At 40.3% G+C, this 22,580-nt stretch overlaps 1 protein-coding gene across 1 annotated transcript; it reads left to right on the top strand.

Annotated features, from left to right (window-relative positions):
• Positions 1-225: 225 nt before the first annotated feature.
• On the top strand, positions 226-22,279 carry LKRSDH (lysine ketoglutarate reductase/saccharopine dehydrogenase). Its single transcript, XM_067769996.1, has 9 exons — positions 226-581; positions 6,636-6,782; positions 10,231-10,407; positions 12,809-13,187; positions 13,250-13,824; positions 20,489-20,559; positions 20,632-21,716; positions 21,834-22,010; positions 22,073-22,279. Exons 1-9 carry the CDS (start codon positions 459-461, stop codon positions 22,189-22,191), a joined length of 2,853 nt encoding a protein of 950 aa, XP_067626097.1. The 5' UTR covers positions 226-458; the 3' UTR covers positions 22,192-22,279.
• The last annotated feature ends 301 nt before the right edge of the window (positions 22,280-22,580 follow it).

Below are 22,580 nucleotides of genomic sequence, written 5' to 3'. Positions count from 1 at the left end.
CCCGCTATTAGCCTTCATTGATAATCGAATATCGTCTTATCAGTATCGAGTGCATCAGGAGCAATTTCTTTAAATTTCAATGCATGTATGTATATAAGTATTTATGATGTTTTTTTTTCGGACATTTAAGATTTTGTACAAAAAATTTTAGTCGTTGACTGAGTGACTAATAGGGGCTCGACTGCAATAGTGATTAGAATGATTTAAACTTTCAAAAGAAACGGATCGAAAGAAATCGGAAAGAATAAACTAAAGAGAGTTTGCCTTTCGATTTGTATTTGTTGTGAATTAAAAGTGATATGAACTGAAATAATAAGTGTGTTGGTGCTGTTAAAGAAGAACAATAATTAAAACGAAATTATAATAAAAAACAATTAAAACAAAAATAAAAAAGAAATAAATAATTTTCTTAGTTCGATCCTCCTTTATTGTATTTACTAATTCTAGTTAGTATAAGAATGATGCGTTTATTGCAGTCTCGTGCTACGCTACCAGTGACAACAGCAACAGCTATAGCAACAAAAAGTAGTTTGATAACAATCAAGGAGGCTACTACAAAATCTTTCAACAGATGGCGCCATGTAAGTGATAAATTAGATTTTGTGTTTATTTCAAAAAATAATATATGTATTTGTGAACTACCTTGGGAATATCTCTATGTTGTAGAAGGAAACAAAAATTATCTTCATAGTTTTCGCCTTTTTTTGTAAAACAGGTGTCAAAATATCATACAGAATTGATCAGACCGAATGATTTACAAAAAAAAAAAAAAAATCACTGTAGATAAAAGTTTTAGGGAGTTAAGTGCTCGGTACTAGACAACCTCAGCTGTCTTAACTGAATGGAGGATGACGAGTTGGAATCTTTCAGTCGTTCTATGCGCAGCTGTCCAGCCTTTTGCGAGGACGAGTAATAAATATCTAGCTCAAAATAAACTCGACTCTCGGGATGAAATTTTAAAGAGGCTCATTCCATTTCAAGATACCCGGTCCGCGCAGGATATGATTTTTGATTTCGATGAAATTTTAATATGTTGTTCTTTGGTCAAAATAATGAAACACGTGTTTTTTTGCCTAAAAAAATTTTTTTTTCGGATTGATCGGCAATTGAATTCGATAAAATGCAATCGATATTTTATTCACATGTTTTTTCAACTGTCAATAACTTTGTCAAAAATTAACCGATTCTCATGATTTTTACTTTGAAATATTTGTTATTACATTTACTTTTATATAAATTAAATATAGTTAAATTTTTTTTTTTTAGTATCTATTTAGCAAAAATTTATGGCTTTTTTCAAAAATTTATTTCTCAAAAAAGGTTATTTTTTTTGTTTAAACTTTTTCTATATTGAGTGAACACCCCATATATGAACTTGGTCAAATTTCTATTAGCCAAAACTCGTTGTTTTAGAGATATGAGTTTTTGAATATTAAACATTTTTTCCCATTACTGATGCAATGCTTAACAGCATACAATTGCGCTGTCAAAAATTAACCGATTCTGATGATTTTTTCTTTGAAATGCTCGTTATTACTTTTAATTTTATATAAATTTATAAAAAATAGCATATAGTTAAAAAAAACTATTTTTTTAGTATTTAGTAAAAATATATGACTTTTTTACAAAAACTAATATTTCAAAAAACGGTTATTTTTTTGTTTAAACTTTTTCTATATCGACTGAAAAGTTTGTATTTCAACTTCAATTTGTGAATATTAAACTTTTTTTTTCGCCATATATTGATGCAATACATATCAGCATAAAGGCCAATCAATGCCAAATGCTTAAAATTAGTTAAAATATCACATTTATTATTGAAAACATTCATTTGTTGTTATTTTTCAGAATATGGCAAAATATTTCACTAAACCTCCAATACCGTCACAAGAGCCTTTGCCATGTCCTGTTACAAAATCACTGTAATTCTGAAAAATAATAACAAATGAATGTTTTCAATAATAAATGTGATATTTTAATTAATTTTAAGCACTTGGCATTGATCGCCCTTTATGATGATATGTATTGCATCAATATATGGCGAAAAAAAGTTTAATATTCACAAATTCATATTTCAAAAACAACGAGTTTTGGCTAATAGATATATACCAAGTTGAAATATAAACTGTTCACTCGATATAAAAAAAGTTTAAACAAAAAAATATAACCGTTTTTTGAAATAATAATTTTTGAAAGAAAGACAAAATTTTTACTAAATACTAAACAAAAAAATATTTTTTTTTTAACTATATGCTATTGTTTATAAATTTATATAAAATTAAAAGTAATAACCAACATTTCAAAGAAAAACTTATGAGAATCGGTTAATTTTTGACAAAGTTATTGACAGTTGAAAAAATAGATGAATAAAATATCGATTGCATTTTATCGAACTCAGTTGCCGATAAATCCAAAAAAAAAATAATTTCAACAACCACCACTTCCTTTTAAAACCCTCATTAATACCTTTAATTTGATACCCATATCGTACAAACACATTCTAGAGTCACCCCTGGTCCACCTTTATGGCGATATTTCGAAACGGGGTCCACCTATAGAACCAAGGCCCACTCCCTTTTAAAATACTCATTAACGCCTTTCGTTTGATGCCCATATTGTACAAAGAAATTCTAGGGTCACCCCTGGTCCACCTATGTGGCGATATCTCGAAACGGCGTCCACCTATGGAACTAACGATTACTCCCTTTTAAAATACTCATTAACACCTTTCTTTTGATACCCATATTGTACAAACAAATTCTAGGGTCACCCCTGGTCCACCTTTATGGCGATATCTCGAAAAGGCGTCCACCTATGGAACTAATTATTACTCCCTTTTAAAATACTCATTAACGCCTTTCATTTGATACTCATATCGTACAAACGCATTCTAGAGTCACCCCTGGTCCACCTTTATGGCGATATCTCGAAAAGGCGACCACCTATACAACAACCACCACTCCCTTTTAAAACCCTCATTAATACTTTTAATTTGATACCCATATCATACAAACACATTCTAGAGTCACCCCTGGTCCACCTTTATGGCTATATCCATAAATGGCGTCCACCTATAGAACTATGACCCACTCCGTCATAAAATACTCTTTAATGCCTTTCATTTGATACAAATGTCATACAAACACATTCCAGGGTTTCCCTCGGTTCATTTTCCTACATGGTTATTTTCCCTTATGTTGTAACCATAGCTCTCAACTGAGTATGTAATGTTCGGTTACACCCGAACTTAACCTTCCTTACTTGTTTTTCTTAAGATGCGTTGGTTTCATCCCACAGATCACCGATGGGGACATTCCTGTCGCTGTTGTTGGGCTGAACCAAAGTTTTGACATTGCAGCTGCGAATTGCACTAGTTTCGAACTAGTACAGAACTATCGCATTAAGATATGGTACTAGTTTTAATTCTGTTCACGTCGAAGTGCTTTGAACTGCTACTTTTAACATTTTGATATCCTATTGCCCCCCTTATGGCTTAGATTTACGCGCCATTGGTACAAGTGTGCCTGCATCCGATTAGCACATGGTCGGATGTAGTCATGAAGCCATTACTGCGAACCTATCGCTTTCATAAATTGTCATCAATATCCTGTAACGGGAGTTCAAAGAAACTTGCAGTTTCAACAGCGGTGGGCTATAGTGAGAGAGGTGTTAGAGGCGTTGGTTCCACATTGCAAATGAAGAGATGGTTGTTGTCATGTCCTCACATTGCAAGCAGGATATACATTTTGTATGTCGGGGTTAATTCTGGATGGGTAAGAGTTTAACCAATTACAGTATCCTTATCGAAGTTGAGCTAGAGTGACGCGCGTATCCCTAGGGAGAGTGCGTTCCTCTACTGCGAGTTCTGGGTATTTTTCTTTAAGAACTGGATTTGCCGGACAATTTCTGGCATAGCGGTCCGACGCCTGTTTGTGGATATCACTTAAGACCTGCTTGTGTTTTTTTCTTCATACGGTTGTATTCTCAGGTATTGTATTTCATTATAATGCTTACGGAGATGACCTCTTAAGCCCCTGGGAGGCTCCTCTGCAAATATTGTGTATTTGTCTCTAAAAAGTAAGTTCACGGCGCATGCGTCTGCCTGCCATAGCAACGCTTCCTTACCTTTCCCCAAAGTGCTTCCAGCAAGTAACATACCTGCTGAGCGACATATAAAAATTTTGCGTGACAGCCAAATGACTAAGGAACGTTTTCTCATGTGAACTTTAACATTTATCGGCCCTATAAACACGATTTTTTTGAAAATTTTTTTGTCGAACCCATACACATTAAAATGTACCTCAGGAAACAGCCCTTAGTAGTCTAATTTTTTTTTTTGAAATCATAGTAAGTTAACTAAAAAAAATTAGTTTACTTTGTTACGCCGCGCCCAAGACGGTTGAGTGGCCGACAGTCGGAAGTGTCATGCCATCGACGTAAATGCTCAGCTGTTGTATCATGGAAAAAAGGCAGTTTCAAACGTAAGTTCAAAGGAAATATATATAACACGATATGAATATCCTGGGTTGGCAGGTTACACACGTTTTAGTAGTAGCAGATCCATGCCTGTTCCTATTTTCCAGGAAGGCCAGTAACATATTGAAAACTTGAGCTTAAGGTAGCAAAAACCTTCATCGCCAAGTTGCTAAAACACGAGCCTAGCTATAACATCAGCTCACAGCATTTCTGATGTCTTGTGAAGCCTCAGCGATTGTGAAGTTTGTGCCTCGCATTAGGCACATTTTTCGGGTCCAACAAAAATCTATAGCCAAAAATGATAGGTTAGGGTAGGTTGAACTAGCCGGTCCATGAGGACCTCACATAGACTGATTGAGTTCGTATTGTTACCAGAAATTTATTTTAACGACCAAACTGAAAAATCCTATCAAAAACTAGGACTTATGTTATAAAATAACTCCGTCCTCTTTCCAAATACTAGAAGCTTTCTAGGACTTAAGCCACTTGCTACTTCTAGATCTGACAACTGTATCACTCCTAATAACTGGAGTCTTACACCAGCTAGCTGTGCCCGATCGTTTCCTTCTCCAACTCGCACTTCCTACATCTGTATCACTGACCAATACTACTTTTAAGGCAAATAACCGTCATGATTCTACAGTCCTCTCTTTTTAATTATAGAAGCAAATTTGTTAGTCTAAGGTTGTAAGATCTACACATAATCTTCGACACTTTACAGCCCCGCGCTTGAACCCACGCCTTTCCTGGTTGGTCGGTCATGTGCACCTCTCGCCTTCGCTTAATCTCGTCAAGTCTAATTGGGACGTCAACGGAGCAAGCTTCAAGGGATGCGCTCTGTTTAGCTAGTTCATCCGCTTTTTCATTCCCATCTATTCCCATATGCCTTGGGACCCAATATAGATGTATGCTTCTCCCTGTCCCGATTCTTTCCAGGGACTGCTTAAACTCTAACACGCATTTAGATGCTGTGCTATGCGAGATTATTGCCTTAATTGCTGCTTGACTACTAAACGGTTGCAGCTTAAGTTATTCTCTTCAGGGGTTTCTACCGATTTGGTTACGGCTACTATTTCCGCTTGGAAAACGCTACAGTAATCCGGCAGCCTGTAGGATCTGCTTACTTCCGGATAAGCATAGTATACCGCAGACCCTACTCCTTCCACTACTTTGGAACCATCTGTGTACACATGTCTGCCATTTGCGCACTCTTTCGCCAACCGTCCACCTCTTTTGTGGCCTTAAGATCTCCCTCGAAGCGCTGATAGGGAATGAGGTAGTCTGTTCTTCTTGTGATTGATGACGCTATACTACTATGGCCATATGGTCGGCGCCCAAGCTGCCCCGAGGCACCGACACTGGTTGCAGTTGTTAATGCTATGTTCTTTGCTACCAGGTCTACAAGTGGAATGTGCAGAATGGCATACAGTGCAGCCGTCGGGGTTGTTTTCATGGCTCCCGTAATGCTAAGCATCGATAGTCTGCACACCCCCTCTAATTTTTTGAGGTATGCTGTTTTTTGTGTGGCTTTTCACCAAACAAGAACTCCATAGTATAGAATAGGGCTTACAATCGATGTAAAAACCCAATGAGAAAAAGAGGGCGATAAGCCCCACGTATACCTCCGCATTCTTTTGCATGCATAAAGTGATAAAATGATAATTATTTCATACTTTTTTTTGTAGCGGGCTCGACACGGAGTTCAGAGTTGAATATAACATCCCCGCACCAGTGGTTGCGGTTGCAGTTTTTAATGTGCTCTTTCCATTTGGCCCATAAGTGTTGACCGCCAAGCTATGTGATTGAAATCCTTGCACTCAGCAGTTTATTGATGTTGGATGTTCGCATTAGGCTCAGAGAATCGTTCACTTATTTAAGAAGCATTTATTCGTTCTTTATAGAAAACGTTCATTTACCAGTCCCAAAGGACTTTAACTTAGGGGTAAATTATGTATAACGCAACAAGTTATTTTTTCGTGTGAGCCAAAATTTCTATCATATAAGAGTATTCATTCACTCCAGTGAGTGACAGTAAACTGTGAATTTGAGTGACTGCGTGCAAAGTGTCACGGCGTCATACATAAACTGCCCCTTAATATACAAAAATTCCACAACAAAAAATAATCTGTTTCAATACCTACTTAATATTTTATTTCCAGCAAGGCAAAGTTATTGCCATACGACGAGAGGATCAATCCGTATGGGAGAGGCGTGCACCTTTTGGTCCGTCACATGTTCAAAAATTAGTGAAAAAAGGTGTCAAAGTTATAGTACAGCCATCGAATCGACGAGCCTACCCCATGCAGGTGAGTAGCTAACTAAAAAACATTTTTTACTTCTTATTTACTAGATTATTTAAAAATCTACTAGTGCCACCGTGGTGTGATGGTAGCGTGTTCCGCACACCACACCGAAGATCCTGGGTTCACGCCCCGGGAAAAGCAACATCAACATTTTAGAAAAAATGGTTTTCAATTAGAAGACAATTTTTCTAAGTGCGAACGCCCCTCGGCCATGTTTGGCAAGCATTCCGAGTGTATTTCTGCCATGAAAAGCTCTCAATGAAAACCCATCTGCCTTGCAGATGCCGTTCGGAGTCGGCATAAAACAAGAAGGCCCATCCCACAAATTTGTAAGAAAAATTAAAAAGGACCACGACGCAAATTGGAAGAGAAGCTCGGCCTAAAATCTCTTCAGAGGTTATAATGCCGGTCATTTATTTATTTATTTAATAGTACTTTTTTAGTAAGTATGTATCATGATTTGTCGCCAATTCACCTGAAATAATTTTTTGGAGATTTACGTCGTCATTCTTCGAAAACAATAATCGACGTCAATCGAGATAAGATATCAGTTCATGGGGAGCAAAAAAATAACAAATAGTGAAAAATAATAATAATAATAATTACAAACAAAAGTTATAAACTAGTTAATACAGTGGAAAATAGTGCGTATGTCTCTTATTTTGAGGAGAATAAAAGTTGTTTATCAATTATCCGTCGCCATAAACAGTTGAACCTTCCAGAGAAGCAAGAAGATTGTAATAATTAATATATTTAGAAACAAGTAAGGAAGGCTAAGTTCGGGTGTAACCGAACATTACATACTCAGTTGAGAGCTTTGGAGACAGAATAAGGGGAAAGCACTATGTAGGAAAATGAACCTAGGGTAACCGTGGAATGTGTTTATATGACATGGGTATTAAATGGAAGGTATTAAGGAGTATTTTAGAAGGGAGTCGGCCATAGTTCTATAGGTGGAAGCCTTTTCGAGATATCGCCATAAAGGTGGGCCAGGGGTGACTCTAGAATGTGTTTGTACGATATGGGTATCAAATGAAAGGTGTTAATGAGTATTTTAAAAGTGAGTGGGCCTTAGTTCTATGAGTGGGCGCCTTTTCGAGATATCGCCATAAAGGTGGACCAGGGGTGACTCTAGAATGTGTTTGTACGATATGGGTATCAAATGAAAGGTGTTAATGAGTATTTTAAAAGGGAGTGATCCTTAGTTGTATATGTGAATGCGTTTTCGAGATATCGACCAAAATATGGACCAGGGTGCCCCAGAACCATGTTTCATCCCTTTTTTCGTATTTGGTATAGAATTATGGCATTTTTTTCATTTTTCGAAATTTTCGATATCGTAAAAGTGGGCGTGGTCATAGTCGGATTTCGAGAATTTTTTATACCAATACAAAGTGAGTTAAGATAAGTGCGTGAACTGAGTTTAGGAAAGATATATCGTATTTTGCGCAAGTTATCGTGTTAATGGCCAAGCGGAAGGACAGGCGGTCGACTGTGTATAAAAACTGGGCGTGGCTTCAACCGATTTTGCCCATTTTCACAGGAAACAGTTATAGTCACAGAATCTATGCCCCTACCAAATTTCACAAGGATTGGTAAATTTTTGTTCGACTTATGGCATTAAAAGTATTCTAGACGAATTAAATTAAAAAGGACGGAGACACCCCATTTTGAAATTTTCTTTTATTTTTGTATTTTGTTGAACCATATCATTACTCGAGTTGAATGCTGACATAATTTACTTATATACTATAAAGATATTAATTTTTTTGTTAAAATTTGACTTCAAAATTTTTTCTTTTTAAAGTGGGCGTGCTCGTTCTCCGATTTTGCTAATTTTTATTAAGCATACATATAGTAATAAGAGTAACGTTCCTGCCAAATTTCATCAAGATATCTTCAAGCACTGCCAAATTACAGCTTGCAAAACTTTTAAATTACCTTCTTTTAAAAGTGGGCGGTGCCACGCCCATTGTCCAAAGTTTTACTAATTTTCTATTCTGCGTCATAAGTTCATCGCTTCATCCGTCTTTGGTAATGAATTATCTCACTTTTTCGGTTTTTCGAAATTTTCGATATCGAAAAAGTGGGCGTGGTTATAGGCCGATATCGTCCATTTTAAATAGCGATCTGAGATGAGTGCCCAGGAACCTAAATACCAAATTTCATCAAGATACCTCAAACTTTACTCAAGTTATCGTGTTAACGGACAGACGGACGGACGGACGGACATGGCCCAATCAACCTTTTTTTCGATACTGATGATTTTGGTATATGGAAGTCTATATCTATCTCGATTCCTTTATACATGTACAACCAACCGTTATCCAATCAAAGTTAATATACTCTGTGAGCTATGCTCAACTGAGTATACAAATCTTCGTTAGGACACATGTGTAACAAACCTTTTCAACCTCAAATCGAGACCAACATGTAGCAATATAACAATGCGTCTTGGTATTAGTAAGTTAATCTTTCAGTCTGCATATTATTAAAATATACAAATTTCATATAAGGCACATCGACAGTAGAGCACAGGGAGAAGGGTTGGGAATGCAAGAGGAATAAGGCCATACAATTTGAAAATGAGAAGCGGTGAGAGAAGGTGCATGAGACTGGAAGGAAACGAGACAGGTAGATTCTTACGGATGTCGGCAGTCATTTGGTGCCAGAACCTTTTGGTGCCAGAACAATCCGCCTGCCGTGTGAAGAATGTGCACCTCGAGCTACATATAGGATTCACGAGTCTGCTTAACAGAAATATAGTTATAGGCTAATATACGCAAGATTCAACCTATGAAACAGGAGGTCTTAGCCTTGCAGATTTTGTGGGTCTATTGGAAACTCTTAGTAAACTGTTTTCTCTTAGTAAACTGTTTTTATACTCAGCTGAGCAGAGCGCACAGAGTATATTAATTTTGTTCCCATAACGGTACCCCGTAACGGCAAAAACTATAAAAAGATATAGACTTCTATATATCAAAAAGATCTAGGCGAAAAAAGAAATTCATTTAGCCATGTCCGTCCGTCCGTCTGTCCGTCTGTCCGTATAAGGAAATTTGGTATGTAAGTTCACGCCCACTTTTTCGATGTCGAAAATTTCGAAATACCGAAAATGTCCGATAATTCATTACCAAAGACTGATAAAGAGTTGAAACTTGGTAGGTGGGTTGATCTTATGACGCAGAATAGAAAATTAGTAAAATTTTGGACTATGGGCGTGGCATTGCCCACTTTTAAAAGAAGGTAATTTAAAAGTATTGTCAGCTGTGATTTGGCAGGTGATTATGTAATGTTCGCTTACACCCGAACTTAGTCTTCCTTACTTCCTTACTTGTTTATACTATAATACGTACGATTTACAACTTGTATGTTGTCTTGCAGTGCATGCCTTCTACAAGTATTTCAAAAAATTACAAGCAGTTATAATTTTTGTTTTCTCCTTTTATAGGTTTACTTACATTCCGGAGCCACAGTTCAAGAGGATATCAGCGAGGCTTCTGTTATATTTGGTGTTAAACAAGTGCCCGTTGATGCTCTTATACCTGGTAAAACATATTGTTTCTTCTCGCATACCATCAAGGCACAGGAATCGAATATGCCACTGTTGGATGCAGTGCTGGAAAAGGTGAGTAATTATGCATGCGATTTATAATCATTAAAGCTTTTACAAAATAATTAGACATAACGGTTACGAGGGCCGATCAATTTATACATGCGCTGGGAAAAACTAAGGCAATTCAATCTATGCGAGGACAGCACAATTCAAATTAACTCTTTGCTGACACTTCTTTTCAAGTTGAATGAGTTAGATAAAAATAGCCAAAAAAGCCTGTGAATTATCGCTATTTGCGGGAAATCAACGGATGATTGTCATGAAACTTTTAGAGGACTTTTTCTTACTATGAATTTCAGCAGAAGTGGTATAACTAGCCATGCTTGCCAACCCTTGAATTACCCTCAAAGCCTTCGCTCGGGTACCTGGCACGTTGCGATAGTGTTGTAAAGACCCAATTGATTACGAGAAGTTTTGCTTTCATGAATTAATATTGTTGTCGTGCTTCATACCTCAAGTGCCTTAAGACAGTCTGTCTTTCCGACGATAGGAAAGCACTGGGCTGCGATAATTCTCTGCACCTTTGACCCACCTATCCCATCCTTTTTAGTGGCTCTGGGATACCAATAGAACGCACGGGAGCACGTAGTATGTCCGCTCAATGCTAGATTACACTACACTACCTCGGGCGTACAGCTTACACTGAATGTTCCACGCCTCTTTCAATATAATTTCATTAGTTAGTGCCATGTTCTTGGCCACTAGGCCATCTATAGTTGCGATGTCCAAAACAGCGTACAGTGCCGCTGTACCAATCATTGATAATCTGCATAACCGCTTTGGTTATTCAGTGTTCTCCGGTTTTATAAGGCTATATGTAGCACATGATATGCTTCACAATCTCTGTAATGATAGACAATAACAAACTGAGGCATTTACTCCTCACGTACATCCTAGCATTCTTTTACACGAAGACAGTGCCGTGGAAGCTTTTGTCGCTCTCTTCTTTACATGCAGACTACACTGACTCCATTCTGTTTGGAAACGAAGCAGGTAAAGGAGTCGCCAATCTATATGTGCCTAAGTTATATTTTCCGAGCCGATTTGGATCATGCGAGACTTAAGACAAAACGACTGCCGACATCAGTCTTCTCGATACTGCAGAAGGGAGTTGGAGTATAGGTTTATTTTCATAAAATCGCCTTAACAATTAAAATCTGCAATCTCAGAACTGAGTAACGAGTCCAAAAAAGTTAGGTCTATCGAATATATGAGGACAAGACAACGAGTATGCTGTTATTGAACAGGAAGTCAGCTTGTTTGTATCTTGGCCAGCTACGTCCCTCTTAGCAATTACAAGTTTGAGACCATCATTTTCTGGTATAGTGTTAAATAAACGTAGCAATCAGCTGACTTTATTCCGCCATCAACACTTTTCAGACATGGAGTGGACTAAGAAACATTAGATTAGTGTAAAGTCTTGCTCTCACTTAGCGTTACTAGCAAAGTACAGTTACTGCAAAATGCGCATGGATGTCGGCGTCCTCTACTGAACTTGGCTATAGTTGAAAAGGCGGTTAAGAGTCAACCAAAGAAAACTAGAGATAACAACCGTCTAACTGAGCATCTTTAAATAGCAAACTCACGTAAAGATCTCAGATCTACTGGTACTTATTGAACTACCCTTGTAAGAATGGTTATATGCAGACTAGGGCGGGTCGATGTAAAAATCGCTTATTGCTCTGTGAAAATCGTATTCTAGGGATCAAAATAAGAAACTTTGCCGAAGAAACCATACCTCTAAAACGAATTCTGATGTCCCCCCCCCCCCCTTTGGCTCGAACTTTTGGGTAGGGGCAATTTCAATTCTACCTGCTGTGTCTTGTGGTGGTTTAAAAAAACAACACAAGCAATTTTACGATCTGCAATTGTGTCACAGTGATAACTTCATTTTTTAAAACGGTTGAATAAAAAAACCCACACAGCTATGTTTACGACATGCAAATGCATCACAGTGATGCCTTGGTTTTAAAAGGGGGTTGCAAAAACGCTAATTTTTAATAATTTTTTTTAATTTCTTTTCTATTACTAAGTTAAATTCATTTTTTCATTTACGTATGTTCTGACTAAATAAATTTCTAAAGAGAAAAATAAACTCCAAAAAGAAAAACCATAGGAATTTCAAAGTGGGATTTGCCCCTACGACCCAAAGGGATCAGAATTCCTTTTAGAGGTATGGTTCCTTCGGCAAAGTTTCTTATTTTGATCCCTAGAATATGATTTTCACAGAGCAATGGGCGGTTTTTTTGCCTCCCCACAAATCGATCCGGCCTAATGCAGACATATCTTCCACTTATATGTATGTGTGGAAACTTTCATTATTGCATATTAAATATTTGTGTCTACATCAAAGATTCCAATGTAATAACGGTATTATAATTAACTTGTCACCAACTCTGATTTATTCACACAGAAAATCCGTCTGATTGATTATGAACGCATAGTCGACGAACGTGGTGCACGTCAAGTTGCATTTGGTAAATATGCTGGTGTTGCTGGTATGGTAAATATACTACATGGAATCGGATTACGTCTGTTGGCTTTGGGGCATCACACACCCTTTATGCATATAGGTCCGGCACATAATTACCGTAATTCATCAATGGCGAGACAGGCAATAAGAGATTGTGGCTATGAAATTTCATTGGGTATGATGCCCAAATCGATTGGACCATTGACCTTTGTATTCACTGGTTCAGGCAATGTATCGCAAGGTGCACAAGAAGTATTCCAAGAATTACCAATTGAATATGTCCCACCTGAAATGCTGCGTAAAGTAGCTGAACATGGAAGTAAGTAGTGAGAGAGGGGAAAAATAAACCAATACTTAATTTCTTAATTAATATTTATAAAGGTCAAAACAAACTGTATGGCTGTGAAGTAAGTCGCACCGATCATTTGGAGCGTCGCGAAGGTGGCGGCTTTGATGCACGTGAATATGATGAATTCCCCGAACGTTACATCTCTACGTTTAGTTCTAAAGTTGCTCCATACGCTTCGGTTATAATCAATGGCATATATTGGGCTGTGGGTAGTCCGAAGCTTATTAGTATACCAGATGCTAAAAATTTACTACGCCCTGCGAATACACCATGGCTACCCACGAGTAAGGGAAGCCCCACACTACCGCATCGTATGTTAGCTATTTGCGATATCTCTGCTGATCCAGGCGGTTCCATTGAGTTCATGAACGAATGTACTACTATTGATACACCCTTCTGCTTGTATGATGCGGATCGTAATAAGGATATGAAGAGCTTCAAGGGCCCTGGTGTACTAGTGTGCTCAATTGATAATATGCCTACACAGTTGCCGCGAGAATCAACCGATTACTTTGGTGAATTGCTTAGTCCATTTGTGGATGACATCATTAAAAGTGATGCAAAGAAGCCATTAGAGGAGGAGGTTTTTTCATATCCCATTAAGTCTGTAAGTACTAAGGGAAGAACGATTGTTTATTAATTGGTTTTTCAGGAAGTATAGTTACCTAATTTTGTGGTTCAAGTGTCACACCTAAAGAACTAAGACTTGGAGCGTTCCCTGCCTAGCAATTTAGCCCTTAGCTAGATATTTTTATTGTAAATGGCTGCATAGCAGGGCAACGAAGTGAGTGGAAAATCACAAATATATACACTATCCGACTCTCACTGCGAGTGTTAACATAAAGATATCTCACGGGCTCGCAACCCTACTTCTCCTGATATTACACGGGTTAGACCGGCGTGTTAGTTTCGTTTCATCTTAGGAATGGCTTTCGTTTGAAAACCACTCGTTTCTAAAAACTGTACAGAATTGCATGCGATTCTATATATTATTAGCAGCTGCGGATCGGACACTGCTCAGACTTCATGATAAGAGGATTTAAGCTCTTTGATTTTAGGCACTCCAGAACTCATACCAATTTCGACTTTATCCCAGCCAGGATATCGAGAAATCCGTACCTGTGTGGACTTAAACTCCTTCATCCCTCGAGAATAGAATGGGACAAGGAGGTCCAACTGGAACAGTGGGCCAATTAGGCAAAACTGGAAGGGAAGGTTGCCAAAGGACCTACTGTAGTGTCTGTCAAGCTGGAGGCGGTGTGATTAAGAACACGGGTCATAGAATGTTATCTACTACTACTGAGGATATGGAATTTAACATCTACTCGGATGGCCAAGTGGAAAACAAGACGCTATTCTCAACTGTAGTGCGATCGTTGTTCTAGGAGTGCCTGATCTCGCTTGGCATTATTTTGAGATTAATATAATCTGGGTTTCGGGTCATAGCAATATCCCAGGCAACTGTCAAGCAGATCTCTTAGTCCGAATGGATACAATTGAACAGGGCTTGGTGAGCTGTAGGTAATTCTGAATTACCCGGGCCACCTGTAGTTATCTCTTTTACATATATGCACTGTCAACTAAGCAGATACTCTTGTAGGGCAGCGAAGATAGCGGAAGAAAGCCGCTCTGCTGAATTAATTGTGTGCACTGAGACTAATTTATTCAGTATATTTGTGATTCTGACCGGTGACTGTCCAATGGGAGTCAATGCGGCAATTTTCAAAACTTTTCCGCTGCAGCTGCAAAGAGTCACTCCATGGTTGTCTGTCCAGTTTTTTTTTAGAGCTAGGCGAAAGTATTTCGTTTTACTCGGATCTCTGAGATCAGACCTATTCAAAAGTTCATCGTCATCACGCAGCGTGTCTCTAGGTAATTATAGCTTGGGTCAAAATTATTTACATTTAGAATTACAAGTGAGTCTCTCCGTTAGCTACTGATCTACATAACAAAGAGACACGACCAAAGTGCTCCGGTTCCCAAAGCCGTCGGTTCTATGTACCGGAGCGACTCGGGAGTTGTCCCGACCAAGGACTGCCATTTAAGTGTAACCCCATTTAATTTGTGGCGCCCTCCCACAAATTGTCATCCTCCCAGCAGCTCCTTTCAGCGGGACTGCTCCATATTCTCTTGCTCCGGGAAGGTATCGAACCCAATCCGGGTCCGTCTCCTGACCCCGGTCCTGAGAAATGGTTTTGCTGCATTTGCCGGAAAAGAATCTTTTTAGGACGGTCATACTCTTGTCAGTGTGTCTCGTGTAAGGGATGGTTGCATCGGACAGGTTGTTCTGGGCTAGATCCCAAAACCAGACGTCCACGTAACTTCTATAAATCTTTTGTGGCTCCTTGCTGTTTACGGCCTAGGACGTCCCGTAGTCTGCGCCTTAGCGCCCCCACTGCCTCCCAGCAGCCCCGCTGCTCAGCAAGCCACAACAAGTACCCGCTGTTGCTCGCGCCCGACGGCGCCACCAACTCTTACGGCTGCTCCTACCTACAATCTCCGTAGTAGAGTCGGGAACAATGCCGAGCATCAGCCCCTGCCTTCTCCCCCCTCTTTTCCGCCAGCAATTGTGTAGGTCAGGAAAACATACTCTTAGTCCCCACCTCCCTTTGCACCGTTTGCCAGCACAGAATATATATGATTGCGACATCCGCCCAATGCAGCGCCTGCCATAGACGGTGCCACTTTCCTAGATGTTCTGGTCTCCGCGATGGCAACCACTCGATGGGTTTCATTGCGTCATGTTGCCAGGCCGCATACCCAAATACACCGGGTGCCCCAATGCTTACCAAATGACGTCCAGTCCCAGGGCCACAACAGCAGTTGCGTCCTAGCCTTCCACAACCCAGGCGTAGTCACCCGTCACTTACTTCCAGAGTGGCGACGTCTTCCCCTATGCACTTCAGACTTCTGCAGTTAAACTGCAATGGATTAACTGGGAAGATCACGGAGATAGTCGATTTCATGAAGCGGCACAACATCCGCATTGCTGCTATTCAAGAGAATAAAGTAACTGCAAGATCTGCACTGCAGACCTGTTCTGGGTGTAATGTCCACAGAAAAGATCGCGAGAGCGGAAATGGAGGCGGCTCGCGTTTATCATACACCACTCTGTGCAATATCATATATTTGATCCCGACATCGACCGCAGGGACAGTGTCTTAGAGCGTCAAGGCTTATCTGTCCGGTCAGGCGATGCAAACCTAGAAATCATCAACATCAACATCCCTCCTGCCACCTGTTGCCCCAGTGGATACCGCCCTAATATTAGCGCCTTACTCACGCATTTTCTTAGGCGATTTCAATGCCCATCACGATCTATGGCATTCAAACTTGTGGGCGGACAGCAGGGGTGAGATGTTGGCGGATCAAATAGAAGAAACGACATTCTGCACAATAAACGGAGACGCCCCCACACGTATGGTAGGAAGCTGTCACAGTTCGCCGGATATTTCAATCGTGAGCGCAGAACTCGTAAACTGCGTCAACTGGCAGCCGATGGTAACATTGGCATCTGACCACCTGCCTATACTTATTTCGCTCGAGCGTACCGCCGACTTCATCGTCACAGAAAACGCTCTTTCATAAACTTTAAAAGAGGAAAGTGGGACGAATACAAATCCTTTACAGACAACCACTTTGCTGCCCTCCCTATCCCGACTGATGCCCGCCAAGGGGACCGTGCTTTCCGCAAGGTCATTGAATCCGTCTCGGCACGTTTCATTCCCGCCTGTAGAATTTCCGAAATTCGGCCCCACTTCCCGGCGGAGGCCGCAAATTTAGCGAGAGAACGTGACCTTATAAGACAGCTCGATCCCGGCGATCCCCAAATAAGGGATATAAACCAACGCATCAGATTGCTTGTAGATGAACACAAGCGGGCGACATGGGAGGAGCACGTAAGAGGTTGTAACCTCTCTGCCGGTGTAAGTTAACTTTGGTCCACCGTAAAATCCCTATCGAATCCGTCTAGGCACAATGACAAAGTTTTCATCGCCTTTGGCGATAAAGTGCTGTCGGATGCGAAAAAATGCGCGAGCGCTTTCTGCCGACAATATATAATGCATTATACGGTCGACAAAGATAGACGGAGGGCCAACAGACACGCACATAAATTCAGCGCGTCACCAATTGCCATCACCGTCAAAGAGGTTGAGGTTGCCATCGGTCATGCTAAACCATCCAAAGCAGTGGGCCCAGACGGCATAGCCATGCCGATGCTTAAAAGCCTAGGGAAAGAGGGTTTCAAGTATTTAGCACATGTCTTCAACCTGTCTCTTTCCACCTTTCTCATACCCGAAAAATGGAAAATGGCCAAGGTGGTCCCGCTACTAAAGCCTGGGAAACCAGCTAACATAGGAGAGTCGTATCGCCCGATATCTCTCCTATCGCCAGTAGCCAAGACGCTTGAAGCCATATTGCTCCCCTACTTCAAAGCAAATTTGCAGCTAGCCTGTCATCAGCATGGCTTCAGAAAACTCCATAGCACCACCACCGCGCAAATGCCATCAACACCCAGATAAATTGCGGTTTAAATCAAAACCCCCACCATAGAACAGTACTCGTTGCGCTAGACCTATCAAAAGCTTTTGATACGGTCAACCATGGCACGTTACTGCAAGACCTGGAAGGGTCTACCCTTCCACCATGTCTTAAAAGGTTGACCGCAAATTATCTAGGTGGTCGGCGGGCATCGGTGCAATTTAGAAATGAAACATCAAAACCAAGAAGAATTAAACAAGGGGTGCCACAGGGTGGTGTCCTATCCCCATTTTTGTTTAATTTCTACATATCTAAGCTACCTTCGCCACCAGAAGGAGTAAATATCGTTTCCTACGCCGATGACTGCACAATAATGGCCACCGGCCCAGGCCCACAGATCGATGAGCTTTGCAACAGAATAAGCGGCTATCTCCCTGATCTCTCCAGTTTTTCCGCTTCGCGAAACCTGGAATTATCACCGACTAAATCCTCCGCGACCTTATACAACTTGGACGTCCCGAATGTCGGCCATTTTGAACATCCACGTCGATGGCACTACGCTACCGACTCTCCTACACCCCAAAATCTTGGGTGTGACGTTTGATCAGGATCTATATTTTGGTGAGCACGCAGCCGCAATTGTTCCGAAAATCCAGAGCCGTAATAAAATCCTCAAATCTCTTGCTGGCAGTACTTGGGGAAAAGACAAAGAAACGCTCATTACCACATACAAAGCAATTGACCAGCCGATTGCGTGCTACGCGTCCCCTATATGGTCGCCAAGCCTAAAAACTACCCACTGGATGAAGCTACAGGCCTGCTAAAGTACTGCTCTCAGAATCGCCACGGGCTGTCTTCTTATGTCCCCAAAACACCATCTCCATAATCAGGGAGAATACTCCCCGTAAGGGAGAGAAATGAGATGCTAACCAAACAGTTCCTGTTGAATACCCAGAAAACTGGGCATCCCAACAGACATCTGATTGATGAGCCAACACCGCCTAGGGGCTTAAGGAGTAATCTCCGTAAGCATTTTGAGGAAATACGGCACCTGAGACCTTAGCCGTATGAAGCAAAAGAAAGCCCTTGGTGAGCTCCACAAGCAGGCGTCAGACTTATGCCAGGAATTTTCCGGTGAATCCAGTACTCAAAGAACAGTACCCAAAGTTTGCGGAAGAGGAACGCATACTCCCCAGGGAAACGCGAGTCACTCTAGCTCAACTTCGTTCTGGATACTGTAACAGGTTAAACTCTTACCTATCCAAAATTAACCCCGACATTCAAAATGTATGCCCCGCTTGCAATGTGTCCCCAAATGACACAACCATGTCTTTAACTGTAATGTGGAACCAACGCCTCTAGCACCCCTTTCATTATGGTCCACCCCTGTTGAAACGGCAAGTTTCCTTGGATTCCCGTTAGAGGATATTGATTAAAATTTGTGATCGGTCGCGGCTGTTAGGTGGGGCGAAGCACTGCTACAACAACAACAACAACCAAAGCGCTCCAGCGACATCAAGAGGCGATTCTCGCAAAGCTAGCTCTATGATTTCTCGGCAACCAAATTAAAGAGACGCTTCGTCGATATGGGTTTGGCCATATTATCCTTACGAAACCGAGAGTCTGGGCAACTTCTTGTACATAAAAGAAGATATATGTCCTATTTCCGGCACTCTATGTAGGCGGAAATTTCTCCTTTATTTCACTGAATAGCGAAGGTTGGGTTAGGTTTAAACTGGCCGGTGAATAAATAAAGAGTCTGGACACCTTCATGTCTATATGAGAAAATATCTGTGCTGTTTCCCAATTGTTTTTGTTTTATCGGCCTATTGATAAATGATTCAAGGTTCGAAATGAGCTCAAGGCCAGAACAATAATTTTTTTGTAATAATTGTTATTTTTTTTTCTGTAATTGAAAAATTGTATTTTGTTTTTGGAATAGTAAGTAGACAATTTTTTTTCCCGCAATCGCTGTAACCGGCAATTTCTTGCTTTGCAAAGGTAAGGTTATGTTGAATTGGTGGTGCATGTCAGACCTCACATCGACTGAGTTTGTCCACAGTACCAGAATTGTTTTTTTCGACCAAACGAAAAACCCCAATTAGGTATCGAAACTTATGTTATAGAACAACATTTGGCAAATATTTGGCGTTTTGCTGGGCCTAATTTAATTCCTGTCTCAAGCTTGAACAGCGTAGACTCTGTCGCTTGATGCTTTCGGTAGCCCTATTCATATCGATGTGATTGAAATGCGGAATTTCTTAGAAGTCCTCCGCTTTCCAACATCTTTTAATAGGAAAGGGTATTTTTCGGTTCGCAGTGGATCACTTGATCCAAAGGGTCCTAGATTCTAAAATTAAATCAAAGCTTAAGAAATAAGTAATCTATAGTAATCGTGCCAGTGATAGAGGTATATAGAACAGAGCTAGCCACTATTCTTTGCAATCCTAGCCAGTTATTTCTTTCTTTAAAGCGGAAACCTAATCTTCTGAGGAGCAAAGCACTATTCCGATAAGGAAACACACATTGTTATCGACCTGGCCTCTTATCTTATACGTGTTTTAATCTTGACCAGCTAAAATTAGCAAATAAAATGTTGATAAAGTAATCTTATGAGTTGGACTCGCTAAATGCTAGTCAGAGCTCTTGTGATAAGGACCACATATGCACGTAATAAGTTTTCTCCTAAAGTGAAAATTTTCTTTATAAACACTGCAACATTTTGAGCTCGAGAGCTCCGAATAAAGTTTTATCACTAATGCGACTAAAAACAATTCTAAAATTTTCAGGCCATAATTGCAAGCAATGGAAAACTGACAGAGAACTTTCAGTATATACAAGAATTGCGTGAAAATAGCAGGTAAGACCGTGCACATTGGTAATCTAGAGATCATAGTTTGATTAATGGTTTTCATCGACTTTTTCCAAACAGCTACCGCTCACGCCACAAAATGGAAGGACGTCCAGATTCAGACAAGGAAGTACTCGTACTTGGTGCTGGCATGGTTTCAGCACCCTTGGTTGAATGGCTAGTGCGTGATGAGCAAATCTCCATTACTGTTTGCTCTGCACTCAAAGAGGAAGCCGATCGACTCGCTAAGGTATATAATGGAGTAGATAGCGTCTATTTGGATGTTACTGAAAGTACGGGACATTTAGAAGAATTATGCGCCAAAGCAGATGTTGTGATCTCTCTACTTCCCTATAGTCTACATGGTACAGTGGCGAAATGTTGTGTAGCCGAGAAGACGCATATGGTCACAGCAAGTTATTTGAGCGATGAGATCAAAGAGTTGCATGAGGAAGCGCGTCGCAATGGTGTAACAATTATGAATGAAGTTGGACTGGATCCAGGTATTGATCATTTGCTAGCGTTGGAATGTATTGATGAAGTTAAAGACAAAGGTGGTGTAATCGAATCCTTTGTGAGTTTCTGTGGTGGCTTGCCTGCGCCAGAACATTCCGACAATGCTTTGCGCTATAAATTCTCTTGGTCGCCACGTGGTGTACTATTGAACACATTGTCTGCGGCTAAGTATTTGAGTAAAGGACAAATTGTCGAGATATCAGGTGGTGGCGATTTGATGTCCAATCCGCGTAGTTTGGATTTCTTGCCAGGTTTTGCGTTTGAAGGTTTCCCCAATCGTGATTCTACAAAATATGCTGAGCTCTATGGTTTGGGCAGGGATGTGCATACATTGCTGCGTGGCACCATACGTTATAAGGGTTTCTCCGAATGTGTACAACCAATGCAATTGCTCGGTTTAATAGATCCCGAGCCACATCCTATGCTACATCCAAGTGGACCAGATGTAACATGGCGCCAATTGGTCGTAAATATGTTGGGTATGTCGGATGCTAGTATTTTCTATGAAAATTTAAAACAAAAATTGATTGAACGCATTGGAAATGCTGATGGTTTGGAGAGTTTGGGATTGTTAGAAGAAACGATAGTGGAGAAGATGAATACACCTTTGGATACATTGACTGCTTATTTGGCGAAGCGGCTGGCTTTTGGTAAGTTCGAGTTGGAAATGATGATACATATAGGTTCGAGATAGGGTTTTAACAATCTCCGAGCTATTTGGTGTGCCTTTTATTGCACTTCTAAGTAATTCCGCTGTTCTATTTTAGAGCCTCATGAACGTGATTTGGTCGTGCTGCGGCATGAGGTAGGCATACGTTGGCAAGATGGTAGACGCGAAGAGCGTGGCATTAATTTTATTGTCTATGGTGAACCTGGTGGTCATTCGGCTATGGCACAGACTGTTGGGAAGCCCGCGGCAATTGCGGCTAAAATGATCTTGGATGGTAGTTTGAGCACTTTTTTGCATCTTATTCTATTTATCACATTCATTCATTTCATTTTGCAGGTGAAATACAAGAACGTGGTGTTTGCCTGCCTTTCACACCTGACATCTATCGGCCATTACTGCAGCGATTACGCGCTGAGGGCTTACAAGCAACAGCAACATCTAGATTTATAAATTAAGACTAAATTAAATTATCTAAGTTTTTAATTTTAATGTGAAACTAATTTAATAAAAAACTCTTAGCTAATAGTATTGGATTTAAAAAAATGCTTCTTATACCATTTTAAATAGTTATACTACTCAAGTACGCTCGCTCACAACTCACCTGCAACTTTTTATTTCGCAATGCGCCGCGTGATAAACTATACGAGGGTGACACAATTAGCCTTACAAATTTGGAGTTAATGAGGTTGCCAGGCGGACACTATTAAATTACCGTAAATGCCCGGACGTACCTACTACTAAAATTAGCAGGGTGCCACCTTCAGTTCCGCTGGTGAAGGAAATCACTGATGCGAGGATGCTAGACTGGCCCGAGTGTACCAGAACCGTATTTTCCAGGCCCAAC

This window comes from Eurosta solidaginis, chromosome 2, assembly GCF_040869045.1.
Source record: "Eurosta solidaginis isolate ZX-2024a chromosome 2, ASM4086904v1, whole genome shotgun sequence".
NCBI classification, from domain to species: Eukaryota; Metazoa; Arthropoda; class Insecta; order Diptera; family Tephritidae; genus Eurosta; species Eurosta solidaginis.
The sequence above is the reverse complement of the archived record's forward strand: the minus strand, read 5'-3'. Positions and strand labels throughout refer to the sequence as shown.